This window comes from Gymnoscopelus braueri, assembly GCF_963280865.1.
Source record: "Gymnoscopelus braueri genome assembly, chromosome: 14".
Taxonomy (NCBI): domain Eukaryota; kingdom Metazoa; phylum Chordata; class Actinopteri; order Myctophiformes; family Myctophidae; genus Gymnoscopelus; species Gymnoscopelus braueri.
This window is the reverse complement of record NC_137619.1, coordinates 2851892-2872231: the sequence shown is the minus strand read 5'-3', so window position 1 is coordinate 2872231 and position 20340 is coordinate 2851892. Positions and strand designations below refer to the sequence as shown.

Genomic DNA, 20340 nt, shown 5'->3' with positions numbered 1-20340 from the left:
GTCAGCCACCTCGGGGGCGACTGATTGCCTCGTCGCTCAAGGGTCCTTCTGGCCGATCTACACGGTCACAACTTTTTTCTGTTCTGGCCCCACAGTGTACGAACGCTTGTTTTATTGTTGTATTGTTTTATTGGATCTTGTTTAGTCGATACACTTATTTGTTTTAGCTCTTGCTCATTTGATTTTGCTATTTTGTCTCATCTGTTTAAGAAAGTAGGTGGCTGATATATTGCACTTTTACCTTAGCGCTAGGTATACTCTTGGTTGCTTGTTTTAGCAGAAAATGCACGTAAGACTTCTGGTGATTAGTAGTTTCCTTGCCTACCTATGTTGAATGCACTTATTGTAAGTCGCTTTGGATAAACGTGTCTGCTAAATGACTCTAATGTAATGGTTATTATGGTGATGGTTATGGTGATAATATGGTTATGGCTGTGTTGTTATTAGGTGGAGGTGGGGAGAAGGATCGGACCGGGATGAGCCATGAGACCTTCCTACTGATGGCTAACTCTCAGAGTGACATGGAGGACTGGGTCAGGACCATACGCAGAGCCATATGGGCTCCACTGGGAGGAGGTAACAAAAACATTATCTGAATTATTACACATTTTACAAACATTTTAGATATTTTTCAAAATATTTTTAAAAATAGCAGAAGTACAAGCTCGTACGAGACCGGGAACGCATCTGTGTAACCACTTTAACCATTATTTTATACTTTGGCTATTAAAAAATAGCAGATCTACAAGCTCAGTGCCGCGCTATGAGCTTGTAGATCTGCTATTTCTTTTTAAAGTTGTGAAAATTTGTGCAAATCTTTGAATATATATATTTCTAAAGCCAACATTTTTACTCTAATCTTTGCTTCTGGGGGTCCCTGGACCTAAATATTTTGAGGGTGCGTGGCCAAATACAAAAATTTATTGGGGGTCCTTGACGTGAAAAAGGTTTGAGAAACCACTGATATTATACTGTTAGGATTTAGAAGACATTTGTAGAATCCCCCAGAAGCAAAGATTTGAGTTAAAAAAAATTGCTTTAAAAATATATATATATTCAAAGATGAATAGCCAACAAGTGGTTAAAATGATTGCAGTGCTGCATTAACACATTTTGCTGGGGACCCCCCTGGAACCCCCTTTAAGGACCCCTGGGGGGCCCCCAGACCCCCAGACCCCCAGACCCCCAGACCCCCAGACCCCCACTTTGAGAACCAATGCCCTTAGCTTCTCTATTCTGGAAGCGAACATTCTGCGATCTACAAGCTTGTGCTGTTAGATCGGCTGTTTTCGCCGAAGATATATTTAGCAAAAACTGGAGGGTTCCCTGGTATAGAGCCCTGGGGTACTCCGCTCAACTAAGTATAGGGTTTAATTGGTTATAGGTCTGATTCATTCTTTGCCGTACCGTACGTGTCACATGCCGAAACGAGCAGATCTACAAGCTCTGTCAGATCTGCTGTTTTCCCACCTTGCTGACCACTGTCATAATATATAACAAAGTATACATATATCATTGGTTCTCAAAGTGGGGTCCGGGGACCCCCAGGGGTACTTGAGGGGGTTCCAGGGGGTCCCCAGCTAAATGATGGATAGGAACCAAATGGACCCTTATGGGTCTGTAACTCTGAGAGTGTACAAATGGAACCAAATGGACCCTTATGGGTCTGTAACTCTGAGAGTGTACAAATGGAACCAAATGGACCCTAACGGGTCCATTTGGTTCCATTTCTACACTCTCAGAGATAAATTAACATTGATTTTACAATATAAATTGGAAAATGTCTTTGCTAAATAGTTACTGTATCGATTTTAAATCATTGAATCGTATCGTCATGAATGAACCAATATCATCCATGTGTCGTATCGTTAACCAGTTATCGTGATGTGTATCGTATCGCTGTTAAAATGTATCGTTACGCCCCTAATGCACACGCATACACAAATATTCACACACACACACACACACACACACACACACACACACACACACACACACACACACACACACACACACACACACACACACACACACACTGGTGGGGATTACTCAATTTATAGATGCAGGACAGTATTGAGCTCTAAAAGCCGGGCCATCCACTTATTTTGAAGCAGCATCTTTAACCCTTTCCTTCCATTAAGGAGTGGGAGGCTTTAAAGGAGGATATTTTGTTCTTTTTTTTCTTTTTACCTGGGCCCTATTTTTAGATCATTTGGACCAAAAAAACGGCGGCTGGGTGGAAAGATTATATTCTGAATGGAACTATGCCGGGGGCTTTCTGCTGCCTTTTTATTATTTATTTTTGTTTTTTTAACCCCCGGGAGACCATGCACTGGAATAATGTTTTCAGACAGATATAAGAATATAAGCCGAAGGCAAACAAAACAGAACTAAACAAAACAAAACATAAAAACCTGCTGTTACTAGTTACATTGTAGATTTTGATTATTAACATAAATTAACCACTTCAGCCCTTATATAAATTTCAGCCGTTTGAAAATAGCAGTCGTCGCATTGTGAGCTTGAAGATCTGCTATTTTCAAAAGATCTGTATTCGTTTGTAAACTTGTGAAAGGGGACATTCTGCATAATGAGTACTTTCTACTTTTGCAGCGGTACATTTTGATACCATTATTTTTTTTACTTTTACATAAGTAAATTTAGAATCATCTCCGTACTTTTACTTCTAACAGAGTATTTCTATATTGCAGTATTGATACTTTTGAGTACTATTTCATTCACTCCATCATTTTGGTTGTGTTCCCAATGATCTAAAAATAGGGTTTAAAAAAACATCCCCTTTAACAGTATCTTCTAGAGAAAAGGGGGAGGGGCTTTAAGATTTGGTGGTGTAAGAAAGCTGGGACATAGTTGTCGGGCAGAAACCTCTTATCTCCATATTCTAACTTTTTGTGTTTTTTCGTAAATTAACGCCTTGCTTGATCACACTACAGCGTCACACTAAAGCAGGGGTCTTCAACGTTTTCAGGCCAAGGACCCCCTAGCTGAGAGAGAGATGAAGCAGGGACCCCCACTATATTGTATAAAATTGTGTTTCAGATTAAACTTTTTTCGTTTACTTGGTCTGCTCTTTTTTCCCTCTACACCTATACCTCTTTGCCAAAAATGGCCGATCTACAAGCTCACAACGCCTCGCAGCGCGAGGCGTTGTGAGCTTGTAGATCGGCTATTTTTGGCTAAAGTTCTGCTCAGAAAAGGGATGCTAGGGTTCAAGTGGTTAATGTAAAAAAAACAATAATCATATCACACAAAGATTTGGCGGACACCCTGTAGTAACTCTGAGGACCCCCTAGGGGTCCCGGACCCCCTGTTGAAGACCCCTGCACTAAAGCATCAAAAGTAGTAGATCTACAAGCTCGCGGTTGGAGCTGGATGCTTTAGCATGTTTGATGCTTTTCAATATGAATCCTGAAAAGGTAACCGTTTTGGACATATGAGTTTTCCCCCCGACACAGAGCCGATATGACATGGAGATAAAAATAACCCTAAAGCTACGTTACAGCAGAAGGCTCTAGTGAACCATAGTGACTAAAGTCTATGAATAGACTGTTTGGCTTCCAAAGCTCTCACAGAGAGACTCATATATTTTAGTAACTTTCTGACTATTATAATATCTGTGCATTACAGAAAGTGGAGCATTACGTTTTTATCAGCACAAAACACACAGGATTCTTTGTCCTATAGCATGAATCTATCAGGATTATATGTCCTAATAGATGAGTACCCCCCCAGGGGTTAACCCATTCAATCCGGGAAGGCTTCTGTGTCATTTTAGATTTCTTTGGCTGTTCAAAAATAGCAGATCTGGAGGCACGGTGGCGCAGTCGGTAGCGCTGTCGCCTCACAGCTAGAAGGTCCTGGGTTCGATTCCCGCCGGGGGACGCTGTGGGCGCTGGGGGCGTGTCTTCTCCTCCGCGTCATCAGCGCCCATACCCTAGGTGGGGTTGGTGAAAGGGCCTACTCTGTGTGGAGTTTGCATGTTCTCCCCGTGTCTCCTAGGGTAGTTAATACCCTCACAAAAACATGCAGTAATCCTGGTCACTATACTGCCTCCCCCATGACAGCCGGGGCGCCTGATGGAGGGGAAGGGAACTGGTTGGAATAACGTGTTCCTTCCACGCGCTACGTCCAACCAGGGAAACTCCCCTCTGTCAGGTGACAAGAAGGTCAGTTGGCTCTCATGCATGAAGGAAGCATGAGCTCGGCCCTGGCCTCCCTACTGTGGGGGACTGGTGTAGTGCTGGTGTAGGGCTGGTGTAGCGCCCAGGATCACTTAGGAAATTGGCACCGGGTGAAAAAAATGGGTTACAAAAATCGCGGGATAAAAAATAAATAAATAAATAAATAAATAAAAAAATAGCAGATCTACAAGCTCATAGCGCGGCACCGAGTGCTGCGCTATGAGCTATTTTTATTTTTTTTATCATGAAAATCTTTGAATATATATATTTTGAAAGCGAACATTTTTAACTCAAATCCTTGCTTCTGGGGGGTCCCTGGAACGACATATTTTGAGATGGGGGTCCGCGGCCAAATACATATCTATAAATATGTTCTAAATCCTAACAGTATGTTGCTATATCAGTGGTGCTACATACTGTACAGAACGTGTAATAGAGTATTTCTACATTGTGGTATTGGCTGCTACTTTAACCTAAGTAAAAAAAGAAAACTGAGTACTTCTACCACTGCTGCTTAAATAACAATTGATTGAATATTTCTGTACTTAAAATTACATTTTTAAAATGTTATACATTTAGCAGACATGCTCTTATCCAGTATCAGAATAAGCATGAACTCAAACCAACAAGGTAAACAATCACATACTGTACATAGAAAGAGAGAGAGACATTTGACTATTTGTGATAGAAGTTAACTTTCTCGTGTGTGTGTGTGTGTGTGTGTGTGTGTGTGTGTGTGTGTGTGTGTGTGTGTGTGTGTGTGTGTGTGTGTGTGTGTGTGTGTGTGTGTGTGTGTGTGTGTGTGTGTGTGTGTGTGTGTGTGTGTGTGTGTGTGTGTGGGGGGCGTGTGCGTGCAGGGATCTTCGGGCAGCACCTGGAGGAGACCATGGTGTGTGAGGGGGGCCAGTGTGGCGCCCCCCAGAGGCCGGTCCCCGTGCTGGTGGAGCAGTGTGTGTGCTTCATACGTGAACAGGGCCTCCAGGAGGAGGGGCTCTTCAGGGCCCCGGGGCAGACCAATCACGTGCGAGAGCTGCAGGACGCGTTCGACCGCGGCGAGAAGCCAGTGTTCGACAGGTACGGCTCCATAGTAACTGTCCCAAGGGTTCATTTAACTAAAAAAAGGAACCAAATGAGAGTACAAATGGAACCAAATGGACCCTTATTGGTCGTTAACTCTGAGAGTGTACAAATGGAACCAAATGGACCCTTATTGGTCGTTAACTCTGGGAGTGTACAAATGGAACCAAATGGACCCTTATTGGTCTGTAACTCTGAGGCGTTATTATGGATACCACCGCAGTTCTAGGCAAAACCCACTGTGATTGGCCAGTAGTCGCTGTGATTGACAGTTCTCGTTTTTGCGTCAATGCCTAAACTTAACCTTAACCTCAGTAAAGCTATGCCTGTCAGGGTCAGGTAAGGCGGGCCTATCCTATAATGTTGGTGGGATTCATAATCACGCAACTCTGAGAGTGTACAAATGGAGCCAAATGGACCCTTACGGGTCTGTGACTCTGAGAGTGTACAAATGGAACCATTTGGTACTGTATGGTTCCATTTGTACACTCTCAGAGTTAAAGGTAGGGTATGTGATTTTCTTTGGTTAAAATAAGTGTTAAATATCTCTATATTGTGATAGTACTCATAGAGTGTTTGTTCAGTAACAGGAGTCTCCATGTCTCTCCAGCTCTTTATTAAACAGAAAATGCATTTTCAGGTCAGGATACCAATTTTATCCAATCAGGACAGAGAACTCAGACAGGATATAGATTAAACAAGTGAAATGGGAAGTGATGACACAAAGAAATGAGCAGACCAAATTGGAACTGGAACCTATAAAAATGAAGCTGATAAATGGGTACTCTCTCCTGATTGGCTGAAATGTTGCCACCCACCTGAAAATGTATTTTCTGTTTATTAAAGAGCTGGAGAGACATGGAGACTCCTTCTACTGAACAAACACTCTACATAGCAATGAGTACTATCACAATATAGTGCTTTAACCTTTTAACTAAAAACCTTTTAGTTTCAACCCAAAAAATATCGCTTACCCTTAAATTCAATAAAGTTGTAAGGATCACTTCATGTTGGCCTTCACCTTCTTGTACAGTACCACAGATGTCCACACGGTGGCGTCACTGCTAAAGCTGTACATACGGGAGTTGCCCGAACCCGTAATCCCTTTCTCCAAATACACACAGTTCCTCTCCTGTGCTCAGCTGCTCCTCAAGGACAAGGAAATGGTAACTGTATCTCTTATTCATACTTCCCTCTAACTACAGTATAGCTACCTATCAATGTACTGTGCCCTCTTCTCCAACACTACTATCTTCCCACTTAAAATGCAATTTTCTTTTCTTTTGTTTTCTAAAGGGCATCGTAGAGCTTGGTAAACAAGTGGAGGCCCTTCCTCAGGTCAACTACAACCTTCTGAAATACATCTGCAAGTAAGTAGGGAATATATACAGTACATATAATATCCATAAATTGCAGTTTTAGAAAATAATAAAACAAATGATAAAACAGCAATATCAAATAAGCTGTGTTGTGTACTACAAAAATAAAATAAAGGTATCTGAGTCTGGTGTACAAGAGACATCACTTAGCAGCAGACACATGCATAAATATGTATTAACCCATTAAAGGTTTAATGACATTCACTTTTACACCACATTCAAAGTCTTTGTCCTGGTCCTTCAAAAGTGTACAAAAAGTTTTAAGTGAAAATTCCATTCCAGTGATCAATGGCAGGTGTTTTTCTCTCACATTTCTAAAGCCTTTTCAACTGCAATGAAAAAATAAATCTTTGCCTGCGGGTGTCGCTGGTGAGGGATTTTGCCTGTCAATCATCGCCTCTGCTCCGCCCCCCCCAAAGGAAAGGATAGGGGAGGGGAGGGGCGAGGAGGAGAGTGGGCGATTATTCGACAGTGACCTCACTGTCGAAGGGCCAAGCTCAGATTACTTTTCAGCCTAATTATTCAGAAAACCCCAGACCACAGAAAATCCACTGAATGTTTTAAGTTCAGGTTTTTTGGGTGTAATTGAGGTCATAAAACCCCAAATAAAACATTGAAAATAAAAAAAGTGAAAATGAATGTCATGATACCTTTAAGACCTGGGACGCATCTGTGTCTTGATTTGAGCTCAAAAGCATTATTTGACACTTTGGCTATTCAAAAATAGCAGATCTACAAGCTCATAGCGCGGCACCGAGTGCCGCGCTACGAGCTTGTAGATCTGCTATTTTTGATTTTTTTTGAAAATGTCAAAAGTCTTTGAATGTATATATTCTTTTAAAGCAAACATTACTGACCACTGCGGTACATGACCACTGCGGTACATGACCACTGCGGTACATGACCACTGCGGTGCATGACCACTGCGGTACACTGCGGTACATGACCACTGCGGTGCATGACCACTGCGGTACACTGCGGTACATGACCACTGCGGTGCATGACCACTGCGGTACATGACCACTGCGGTGCACTGCGGTACATGACCACTGCGGTACACTGCGGTGCATGACCACTGCGGTACATGACCACTGCGGTACACTGCGGTGCATGACCACTGCGGTGCATGACCACTGCGGTACATGACCACTGCGGTACACTGCGGTGCATGACCACTGCGGTGCATGACCACTGCGGTGCATGACCACTGCGGTGCATGACCACTGCGGTACATGACCACTGCGGTACACTGCGGTACATGACCACTGCGGTACATGACCACTGCGGTACATGACCACTGCGGTACCCTGTGGTACATGACCACTGCGGTACACTGTGGTACATGACCACTGCGGTACACTGTGGTACATGACCACTGCGGTACATGACCACTGCGGTACACTGTGGTACATGACCACTGCGGTACATGACCACTGCGGTACACTGTGGTACATGACCACTGCGGTACACTGTGGTACATGACCACTGCGGTACACTGTGGTACATGACCACTGCGGTGCATGACCACTGCGGTGCATGACCACTGCGGTACATTGTGGTACATGACCACTGCGGTACACTGCGGTACATGATCACTGCGGTGCATGACCACTGCGGTACATTGTGGTACATGACCACTGAGGTACACTGTGGTACATGACCACTGCGGTACACTGCGGTACATGACCACTGCGGTGCATGACCACTGCGGTACACTGCGGTACATGACCACTGCGGTACACTGTGGTACATGACCACTGCGGTGCATGACCACTGCGGTGCATGACCACTGCGGTACATTGTGGTACATGACCACTGCGGTACACTGTGGTACATGACCACTGCGGTACACTGCGGTACATGACCACTGCGGTGCATGACCACTGCGGTACACTGCGGTACATGACCACTGTGGTACACTGTGGTGCATGACCACTGCGGTACACTGCGGTACATGACCACTGCGGTGCATGACCACTGCGGTACTCTGCGGTACATGACCACTGCGGTGCATGACGGTACATGACCACTGCGGTACACTGCGGTACATGACCACTGCGGTACATGACCACTGCGGTACATAACCACTGCGTTGCATGACCACTGCGGTACATGACCACTGCGGTACATGACCACTGCGGTACATGACCACCGGTACATGACCACTGGTACATGACCACTGCGGTACATGACCACTGCGGTACACTGCGGTACATGACCACTGCGGTACATGACCACTGCGGTACATGACCACTGCGGTGCATGACCACTGCGGTGCATGACCACTGCGGTGCATGACCACTGCGGTATACTGCGGTACATGACCACTGCGGTACATGACCACTGCGGTGCATGACCACTGCGGTGCATGACCACTGCGGTACATGACCACTGCGGTACATGACCACTGCGGTATACTGCGGTACATGACCACTGCGGACCACAGCGGTACATGACCACTGCGGTACACTCGATACATAGTTTTTTGTACTGTTTCTGTCACAAATTTTTTTTAATAAAAAATATATAATAACAATAATAATATTCAAATATAAAAAAAAATAAAAATGTATGACCAATATTCGAATATCATTTCTGAGGAAAGTTGACAGCCCTAGCAGGAGTACAGCAGGACGGAAGCGGTCCCTATTTGGCCCATCATGCTGTCATCAGAGGATGTTGTGACACATCACTGATGGACTGTGTAGGAGTGGACGTGTGTGCGTCTCCTCAGCATCAGATTCTGAAGACCTCACAGGCAGCTCAACACAATGGCAACATGATGACTCAATCTCTCCTACTCTTTCACTCCTTCATACGGAGGAAAAGAGACAGATTCATAATAGCAACGCTGTTTCTCCAAAACCTGATCATACTGCAGCGTCACACAAAAAGCATCTAAAGTAGCAGATCTTGTCGATGTGCTACTTTTTTCTTTCTTTTAATTGAATCCTTCAACCCATTAACACATTCCATGCCAGAGTTTAATATCATAATGTACTCACCACTGCCAGCGATTTATTGTTTTTTTTTTTTTTTTTCACCTCGCCACAGACCTCTCTAAATACCTTATGATCGCGTGTTCAACTGTTTGTAGACACACAGGGTAGTTGTGTGAGTGGCCCAGAGAAGACATTTTAAATCGGCGACATTCCATTTTGCAGTAGCCTAGTAGCAGTTTCTAAAACCCGTTTCAAACAGTGTTCAGCGTGGAGAAAAACAACAAGGAGATAATCGCGATTTAGCGGAAGCTTTAGAGCGGCGGCAGATGGGAACGAAAATAAAAAAACTAAAAACAGTCTTGGACATATGAGGTTTCCACCCGACAGTGACCATGTCCAAAACCTTAACTTTTCAGGGAAACGAGGGGGGGGGGGGGGGGGGAAATAACCTGTGTTCCAAATGGATCCCATGTAGTTATTATTCACGTTTCATTGGTTCAATATTTAGAAAATCCTACAGACACACTTAACCACTTTCATTTTCAAGCTTTAGCAACATAGCAAAAATAGCACATGTACAAGTCTTAAAGGTAGGGTACGTGATATTTCTTGGTGAAAACATTTTATTTTTTGTTAAAAGGTTTTAGCACTATATATTCTGTTAGTACTCTAGTCTATTGCTATAGAGTATTTGTCCAGTAACAGGAGTCTCCCTGTCTCTCCAGCTCTTTAATAAAGAGAAAATACATGTTCAGGTAGGTGACGAAATTTTAGCCAATCAGGAGAGAGTACCCATTTATCAGCTTGTGTTCCAATTCCAATTCTGTGTCTGCTCATTTATTTGTGTCATCACTTCCAATTTCACTTGTTTAATACGTATCCTGTCTGAGTTCTCTGTCCTGATTGGATAAAATTGGTATCCTGACCTGAAAATGCATTTTCTGTTTATTAAAGAGCTGGAGAGACATCCTGTTACTGAACAAGCAATGATTACTATCAGAATATAGAGCTATTTAACACTTATTTTAACCAAAGAAAAGCACTTACCCTACCTTTAACTTAGATCTTTTTTTTTCCCTTCTATTTGTGCGTGACATTCGTGCACAACGAGGTAGGGCATTAATTTACTAATAAAACATAATAAAGTTAAAATATGGAGATGGAAAGTTTGGTACAGAACACAACTGGTACAGATGGTATTTAATTCTTCAAATGCAGAGTGACTTGGCAGAGAAGCCCCGCCAGGAGGACGTGGGCGGTGGGGGTTTCTCTTGCACGACTTGCAGTCAGGAGGACGTGGGCGGTGGGGGTTTCTCTTGCACGACTTTGCAGTCACACAGGATTTGCTCTGACGTTCTGCACAGGTTCCTGGACGAGGTCCAGAGCCACTCCAACCAGAACAAGATGAGCGTTCAGAACCTGGCCACCGTGTTTGGACCCAACATCCTCCGGCCCCGAGTGGAGGATCCAGTCACCATGATGGAGGGTCAGATGAACATGTTAACATTTCATACACATTATGTTTCACAATGAGTTTTAACCACTTAAACCCCAGCATCTGTTTTTGTGGGGAAAGCTTTCGCAGAAAATAGCAGATGGAGAAGCTCACAACGCATCGCGGCTTTATAACAGCAAACAGAGAAGACACTAGTATAGAGCCCTGAGGGACTCCGCTCAACCATAGGGTTGAAGTGGTTAAGAGATAACCCCACATTAGTGATGGGTCGTTCATGATCGATTCGTTCAAAAGTTGTTATTTGGCTGTTACGTTCACGCTTTTGTTCATGCCCCCCCGTCCCCCGTACACAGGACGGGAGGGCGGGCTGTTCCCGTCCCCTCCCCCCGTACACAGGACAGGAGGGCGGGCTGTTCTCACGACAGCGGTGCGGTTGAGTTGTTTTCCATTAGACATGAACGAATCATATGAACGGATCATTGCCGTGAACGAAATCGTTCGTTCACCCGAATGAACGTTTTTTCCCCACCACTAACTACCCCACATGAACACTAGAATCCCTGTTCTGCGCATCATGTCATAACAATAGGCAAACATTCGGCTAAAATGGGAGAACATTTGTGAATGTAGGTAAACGTTCAGGAAAAGATAAGCTGATACAAACTCACAAGGCGTTGTGATGCCTGTTACCTTTCAGGATTTAAATTCAAAAATAGCAAAAGTAGCAGATCTATAAGCTCAAAACACGTTCCTTTACGCTGCTTTTCGAGCTTGTAGATCTGCTACTTTTGATGCTTTTGTGTGACGCTGTAGTATGATCAAGTAAGGCATTAATTTACGAAAAAACACACAAAAAGTCAGAATATGGAGATAAGAGGTTTCTGCCGGACGGCAACGATATAGGGTTTAAGTGGTTAAGTCTTACAGAGCTATATCATTTGAATGCTAATGTAAAAAAAGGACCATTATTACGTATCCATGTTTACACTTAACTGTGTGTATGTCTGTTCTTATCTTTGCCTGATGGCCAATCAGGAAGCTCCCACGTGCAGCACCTGATGACGGTGCTCATCAGCGAACACGCCCGCCTCTACCACCGAGCAGAACCAGAACCGGAGGTCAAGAACCAGACCCAGAGCCCGGCGGATCGGGGCAAAGCGGAGTGGGTCGCTCAGGACGACACCGACCCCGACGCCGCTCGCTCGGGCCCCGCCGTCTGTCCCGAACCCCAGAAAGAGACCCCGCAGCAGTCGTCCGATCCTTCTCCGGGCACCAACCACTCGGAACCGACCGCCGCCAGAGTCCCGGAGAAGGAAGACGAGACTCAGACGGAAGGAAAGACTAAGGCCAAGGCGGACGGGAAGAACGAGGCGAAAGCCGGGAGCGGCGGCGGCGTGGGCGTGGCCCTCAGCCCCAGCAAGCAGTCCAAGGCTTTGCCCTCCTGGCGGTGCTCCCTGAAGGGGGCTCCCGGGGGGGGCGCGGCCAAGGGCAGGATGGGAGGCTCGGCGGGGGACGTGTCGGCGACGAGCGGCGGCGGTGGCGGCAGCGGGGGGAACTGGCTGATGAACGGCCTGTCGTCGCTGCGGGCGCACCGGCGCACCGCCTCGTCCGGGGAGAGACTCAAAGACTCCACCCTGTCCCTGAAGGAGACCGGCGTCCACCACGCCCTGTCGCTCAGAGACTCCCAGAGAGACTCGCCCCCGCTCTCCCACAGGGCCCTCCTCCAGTCGCACAGACTGTCCGCCTACGACAACGTCGTCGGCGCTCCCTCCAGCCTGAGCCTGCCCGCCGACACGTCCGGCATCTGGAGCACCTTCGAGATCTCTCTGGCCGACCCGGCGGAGGAGGAGAACGGCGGGGATCAGGGGTCGGGGTCGGGGCAGGGGCCGGACCGGGAGAGACCCGGAGAGCCGGTCGACGTGGCGAGGGACGGTACGGACGGCGCTCGGGGGAGGAGCTCTGCTGCCGGCTGCGCCTCCGCCTCCGCTACCGGCACTGAGAACGACGCGCCGCACGATAACAAGGGTCAAGGGTCGTCGGGGACCAACGACCACGTCAGCGACCTGGTGTTGGAGCTGAAGACAGAGATGAAGAGGCAGAGGATCGGCTATGAAACCTGCATCCGCAAGTAAGAGCTCATCGCAGCCAATAGCCAGTGTTGATTTAGTCGACTAAAATGTATTTTGGCGGTGCCTTGATGGCGTCGTAGTTAGGGGTGGGACGATATATCGATATCGCGATATATCGCGATACTTTCTCCCGCGATAACTAATCGATATACTGCCGAAAAATATCGATATAAAACAAATATATACTTTTTTTTTTCTTTTTTTTTTAAGTTTGTGATACGTCGTTTTTCCTACTCTGTATTTGTGTAATGATGATTTTGAACTGTTTGGTGCTATTTTATGTGTCTATGAATTGAATACAAGGACTATCGTGATATATCGTTGGTGAAATTTCATGCAATATATCGTGATATCGCAATATATCGATATTTTCAGATATCGTGATATATCGTTGGTGAAATTTCTTGCAATATATATTGAATATCGTGATATCGCAATATATCGAATATCGTGATATATATTGTTATCGTGGGCCTAATATCGTGATATATATCGTATCGTGAGGTACCCATATCGTCCCACCCCTAGTCGTAGTTTTTTTTTGATTGATTGAATATTTTATTAGGCAAAAAATGTAAAACAGCACAGTTACATTTAAAATACTTTGTCTAACAGGTCCGTTCATAAAAGTCCTTGCGGACTTGTTTCCAATGAGGGCCTTGGTATTCAATTCATATACAGTGGCTGATTTTACACTTGGTTGCATGCTGAAAATAGCCGATCTACAAGCTCACAACGCGTCGCGCTGAGACACGTTGTGAGCTTGTAGATCTGCTAGTCCCTCACTGACATTTTAGTCTGTTTTTTATTTATTGACGGAATTGTCAATATATTTAGTTTTAGTTTTAGTCATCGTAGCTTAGTTTATATTTAGTATTATTTCGTTTTCGTCAGTGAAAAAATATAATTTTTTTGTCATAGATTGTCGACGAAATCAACACTGACCTATACCAAGCTGTAGTGTCTGCACTTGAGATTAGATGTTATGCAAGGGATAATCAATGGGGAACAGGTCATTATTGAGAAATAAATGTCGACAGGGTGATATAGACATATCACCCTATAGTCTTCATCACCCTGAAGGGATTTATTTCTCAATAATGACCTGCTCCCCATTGATTATCCCGCTTATTGCACGGCTACGCAATCAAGAAGTTAATAAATTGACCCAAAAGTAACAACAAAACTAAAGGATTTCATTGCTTACGGGAATGAAAGCTCCATTAATTTACGTCAGGTGCGTCCGGTGCAACGCGGTCGCATCGGAAAACAACAGGAAGTGTTGATAAAATAGAATCAACAGTCGGTCACTGCGTTGTGTATTTCTAACGTCAAATGTTTTCAAAAACATTCTTGAGAGCAATGTTTAGTTGTAAATGACATTGTGTGTTTGTTTACATGGCTGCAATGTTGGATACGGCACACAATCAAGCAGCGCAGATTGATATGAGCCAGGTGCTCTGAGGCTTTGATTAGACCAGGGGTCTTCAACACGGGGTCCGGGAACGGTCCGGGACCCTAGGGGGTCCTCGGAGTTAATACTTTTCTGAGGAGAACTTTAGCCAAAAATAGCAGATCTACAAGCTCACAACGCCTCGCGCTGCGAGGCGTTGAGAGCTTGTAGATCGGGTATTTTTGGCAACGAGTAATTGGTGTAGAGGGAGGAAAAGAAAGTTTAATCTGAAACACAATTTTATACAATATAGAGCAGGGGGTCCCTGCCTCATCTCTCGCTCAGCTATAGGGGTCCTTGGCCTGAAAATGTTGAAGACCCCTGGATTAGACAGCGGTCTGTTATAGAGCTCAGCGCTCATTATTCAAAAATAACCAAATGAACTCAGGGATTGACCAATGAGAATCAAGCATTCAACCAAGCCATGTAAAGGGATATCAATGTACATTACTGTAGAAAAGCGCAGTGCCCTGGGTAAGTAAGTATTCATTGTCCTGGGCAGCGTATAAATAGTGAATGTTGCTGATGCAGCCTGCCTGGGGTTGGATATACTGAGGCAACGACTACTGCCGGGCAATCATTTATTCATCACATACCCATTGTTGTCCTTTTTAACAAAGATAAACAAGAAAATAGCATAGTAGCAATAGTAATTTCATTGCTGTCAATCTATTTAGGAGAGGGGTCTTCAACGTATATTCAGGCCAAGGACCCCTTAGCTGAGATGAAGCAGGGACCACCCCCACTACATATTGTATAAAATTGTGTTGCAGAATAAACCTTTTCATGGATTTCATAAATCGCTTCATAGACTTGTTTGACAGCACTGTCATTGTGTAGTGTTGTGTTGGATTCATTTTAAAGGGATAGTTCACCCCAAAAAAAAACTGTACTTGGTCTGCTCTTTTTCCCCTGACAGTGTTAGTCCATGAGCCAGACAAGATTTCATTATCGAAAGAGTGGGCAAAACCATACCTATATTAGATTGTTTATAGTGTCAATATAAGTAAATAAATATATGATAACCTTTCCACAGGAGCAGCTTTTTCATATTTATCACACATTTTGTTATTTTCCCCATACGTACATGACAGGTAAAAGAATGACAACATTAAAAAAATAATTATAATGAAACTTCCCCAGTTGATTACTTACATGAAGACAATGATTTATCGTATTACAAGTTTTCTGAAATTGTACATTTAAATATGCAAATTATGCATTAGGAAAATATGCCCGAATTTGCATAACTTTCCAGAATCAACATTGGAACATTGGACAAAGCCAGAGTCAACATTCTTATTTAATGTTGTTAAGATGTTGGAGTCAAAGGTTTTTAACGAGGGAATATTCAATATCTGGGGCTCTCAATTTTGGGGCTCTGGCTCATGGACTAAATGCCTAATTTGCATATTTAAATATACAATTTCATATGTACAAAACTTGTAATACGATAAATCATTGTCTTCATGTAAATAATCAACTGGGGAAGTTTCATTATGATAACTATTTTTTAAATGTTGTCATTTTTTCACCTGTCATGTACGTATGGGGAAAATAACAAAATGTGTGATAAATATGAAAAAGCTGCTCCTGTGCAACGGTTATCATATATTTATTTGCTTATATTGACCTTATAAACAATTTAATATAGGTATGGTTTTGCCCACTCATTCGATAATCATTGCTCAATTTTGGGGCTCTGGCTCATGGACTATGTGGGGGGCGACAAACCGTCAAGGTCGTCATTTTCTCGTATTTCGTTCCTTTGTGCCCAGATAAACTCTGTGTCTCCTCAGCAGAGAATTTATCAAACCATCAGCAGCAACCATGTTTGGCGGCTGAGTGTATCGTCCATGTCAGTTTGACTAATGGCATCAACTAGCCATTCATTACCATTTGTTTCCATTACCTTACATTGCTTCCAGTGGACATTTCTCAGTAGCCGTATAGTGCCGATTTTAAGAAACGACTATTTGAGAAACCTGCAAGATGTGCGATACCAAAATCCAAAGATAAAACCACTGAACTATCCCTTTACGGCTGTGGTTCTCAAAGTGGGTTTCGGGGGGTCCTTGAGGGGGTTCCCACAGGGGGTCCCCAGCAAAATGTGTTTATACAGTGTCGCACTTTATCCATTCATACGTTGGCTATTCAAAAATAGCAGATATACAAGCTCACAATCTGATATTTATGACATTTTTATTTATTTTTAATCTTGAAAAATGTCTTCTCTTCTGGGGGCCCATGGCAGAACATGTGCCAGAGCTTCAGGTAGGGGGTCCGTGGCCAAATATATATATCAATTTGGGGGTCCTTAGGCACAAAAAAAAGTTTGAGAACTACTCTGCCCTGCCAAGGCAGAGTGCAGTAACTACGAAAACAAAAATCTCTGAAAAATGGGTTTAAAAGTGATTCAACTGGTCAGCCAAATGAGATATCGGCATATAAGTGATATTACACTAATTGTACATCTGTTCTTGAGGTAATTGTTTATCCCCCAACATCACAAAGGCTAATTTGACCTTTGGGATACCCAAATAAGTCGGTGCGTCCAAAAACGTAGTTACTGCTCTTGGCTTGGCAGGGCAGTACTGCTTTAAGGGCGTATCAGTTCCAGTAGATACAGAAGCTACATGGAGGAACAAAAACATATACTGTAACTGTACCTTCAGGGGATAATAAAATAAAAGATATAAAATATGCCCCCAGGATCTAACTGCTGGTTTCAGACCTGCTAGTGAACCGGCCCCGGCATTCACACTGCCACAGTATGTATGTATGTATGTATGTATGCTGCTCCAGACCTTTTATTCTGAAATCCTTCCCTTTCTGCCTAAGTTCCTTAACCCATTAAGACCGGGAACGCGTAATTTTTTGATAAAAAGCAATATTTTACACTTTGGCTATTAAAAATAGCAGATCTACGAGTGCCGCGCTACGAGCTTGCTTACTTTCGTTTTTCTCACACAGAACCCAAGATATCATGATCCGAAGATTTGCTGCTCCATTCATTTGTTGGTTAACTTATTACTTCAAAATCCTGTTTCTCGGCTCCTGCGTACTTATTGTTTTTTTACTATGTATTTTGGCCGAGACATATTTTTAATGGCGTATAAAAGCGAACGGGAGGTCGCGATGACATTTCGCGGAAGCTCAGTGAAACCCTCTGTGATTACCAACCATCAGGGGATCCATCATACTGGAGATAAATATTCTGTGACTACTTCAAAAAGGTAAGAAAATTGAAAAATGGCTGGCAGTGGGCAAACGCAGCCAGAAATAAGTCTGGCAGTGAATGAGTTAAAGGTATCATGACATTCATTTTCACTTTTTTTATTTTCAATGTTTTATTTGGGGTTTTATGACCTCAATTACACCCAAAAAAAGAACATTCTTAGAACATTCAGTGGATTTTCTGTGGTCTGGGGTTTTCTGAATAATTAGGCTGAAAAGTAATCTGAGCTTGGCCCTTCGACAGTGAGGTCACAGTCGATTAATCCCGCCCACTCTCCTCCTCGCCCCTCCCCTCCCCTATCCTTTCCTTTGGGGGGGGGCGGAGCAGAGGCGATGATTGACAGGCAAAATCCCTCACCAGCGACACCCGCAGGCAAAGATTTCTTTTTTCATTGCAGTTGAAAAGGCTTTAGAAATGTGAGAGAAAAACACCTGCCATGGATCACTGGAATGGAATTTTCACTTAAAACTTTTTGTACACTTTTGAAGGACCAGGACAAAGACTTTGAATGTGGTGTAAAAGTGAATGTCATTAAACCTTTAAGAGCGTCTGCTAAATGCCTGAATTGTAATTGTAAATTGTAGGCTTCCCTTGACTCGTGCACTAAATCCTTCAATCCTTTTCTTCTCGTCGTGGAGGTTGGAGGAGTCCTGCGCCAAGTACCAGACCCAGGTGGGCCGCCTGGAGGAGGAGCTGGACCAGGAGAGGAAGAGGTTCCACATGCTGGAGATCCGGCTCAGGAACTCTGAGCGGGCGCACCAGGACGCAGAGAGCCGCAACGTTCACCTCCAGAAGGAGATGGAGGAGTTCTTCACCACCCTGGGGGACCTGACCACCACAACGCCTCGGACCACCACCAACAACTAAGAGACTCTCCACCCAAAGACCTGCCTTCATCTTGACCCAGTGTGGCCCTCAAGGACCACCATGAACTCTGAGAGTGTACACAACGGAAGCAAATGGACCCGTAAGACAGTGGTTCTCAACCTTTTCAGGCCTTGACCCCCCCAGAATAATCATGTTCTCAACCCCCCCCCCCCCACCCCACCCTGACAAGCACTTGGAATTGTAGGAGCTGAGGCGGTACATTTAGTTTGTCTCGGTTCCACAGATAAATATTGTGAAAATAGCCAATCTACAAGATGTTGTGAGCTTGTAGATCTGCTATTTTAAAAAAAAAACTGCTCTTTCTGAGGTAATATTTGTCAATTTGGCCAAATGTTTGACCACTTTATAAATGTACAGATACCCTGTATACACTTATACTGAATGTTGGTTTGTTTACTGTTGAGTGAGGAAACAATGTTGCACATTAAGTTAATCTTCTGGGGAGCCGACAAAATCGCCCATTTGAAAATAGCCGATCTACAAGCCATGCGACGCCTTGTGAACTTTTAGTTTGATGCTGTTTTCAATTGGCCGACTTTGTCCCGGACCCCAGTGTGGGATCCATCGCCATATAAAGGGTCCATTTGCTTCCGTTTGTGCGTTCTCAGAGTCACAGATCTGTAAGGGTCCATTTGGAAACCCATCTCAAGGAACCCTAGAGGGTCCCTAGACCTCACTTTGAGAACCACTGATCTGACCAAACGAAGGAGAACCCGGGGGGGGGGGGGGGGGACAGGATGCCTGGAAGAGGGGGGGTCGGCGAAGCCCCCTAAATGCTCCAAAGAAGACCACATACCTCCAGTGCAGTATCTACTTCTTTCTGTTGTGCCCTCTGTACAGCTGGGCCATCTAGTGCCTACCCCCCCCCCCCTCTCCCCCCCCCCGGCCGGTAGGCTGGAGCCAAACTAGAACTTTCTCCTTCAACACCTCGTCCATTCCATAGCACAGTGCTACATAATAGCAGATCTACAAGTGCCACACTATGAGCTTGTATATCTGCTATTTTTGAATAGCTAAGGTATAACATAATAGTTAAAGTGGTTCAAATGATTGTGACGCTATATTAACTACTTTTGCTGGAGACCCCCCCCCCCCCCCCAAGGACCCCTGGTCCTTGGGGGGGGGAACCAACGCCATAGAATCTCTTCAACTGTTTCTGCAACGTGGTATATCATCATCATGTAACCTGACCGCTATGTTGACCTAGACCAGTGATTCTCAACCGCTTGGCTTTCATTGACCCCCCCCCCCCCCCAGTTTGATATGCGTTATGCCACGGACCCCCCCCCCCCCTTTGATCTCTGGGACCCCCCGATCTAAACAGTCAAATCCTCTCCGAAAGTGTTGAAATGGAACCAAATTGAACCCTACAGGTCCGTTGCAGAGGTCCCATTTGTACACTCTCTAGGTTAAACCTCCGAAAAGGTCCATTTGGTTCCGTTTGTAAGGTCTCAGATTCATATAGCCATAAGGGTCCATTTGGTTCCTAGCTATCAATCATTTTGGCCACGGACCCCCATTTAATGCGATAATTTTTGTCTCTGGGACCCACCCAATCCAAACTGTAACATCCTCA

At 44.5% G+C, this 20340-nt stretch overlaps 1 protein-coding gene across 1 annotated transcript; it reads left to right on the top strand.

The window, feature by feature from the left end:
- Positions 1-466: 466 nt before the first annotated feature.
- Positions 467-19735, top strand: arhgap22a (Rho GTPase activating protein 22a). Its single transcript, XM_080448605.1, has 7 exons — positions 467-576; positions 5060-5276; positions 6313-6445; positions 6576-6649; positions 10965-11086; positions 12092-13184; positions 18515-19735. Exons 1-7 carry the CDS (start codon positions 477-479, stop codon positions 18741-18743), a joined length of 1968 nt encoding a protein of 655 aa, XP_080304731.1. The 5' UTR covers positions 467-476; the 3' UTR covers positions 18744-19735.
- The last annotated feature ends 605 nt before the right edge of the window (positions 19736-20340 follow it).

Bases quoted from the DNA above. Each gene is read 5' to 3' on its own strand.
- arhgap22a (XM_080448605.1), top strand. From the start codon at position 477: ATGAGCCATGAGACCTTCCTACTGATGGCTAACTCTCAGAGTGACATG. The intron at 6,446-6,575 runs GTAACTGTATCT...TGTTTTCTAAAG, and splicing joins TCCTCAAGGACAAGGAAATG to GGCATCGTAGAGCTTGGTAA. The intron at 13,185-18,514 runs GTAAGAGCTCAT...CTCGTCGTGGAG, and splicing joins TATGAAACCTGCATCCGCAA to GTTGGAGGAGTCCTGCGCCA.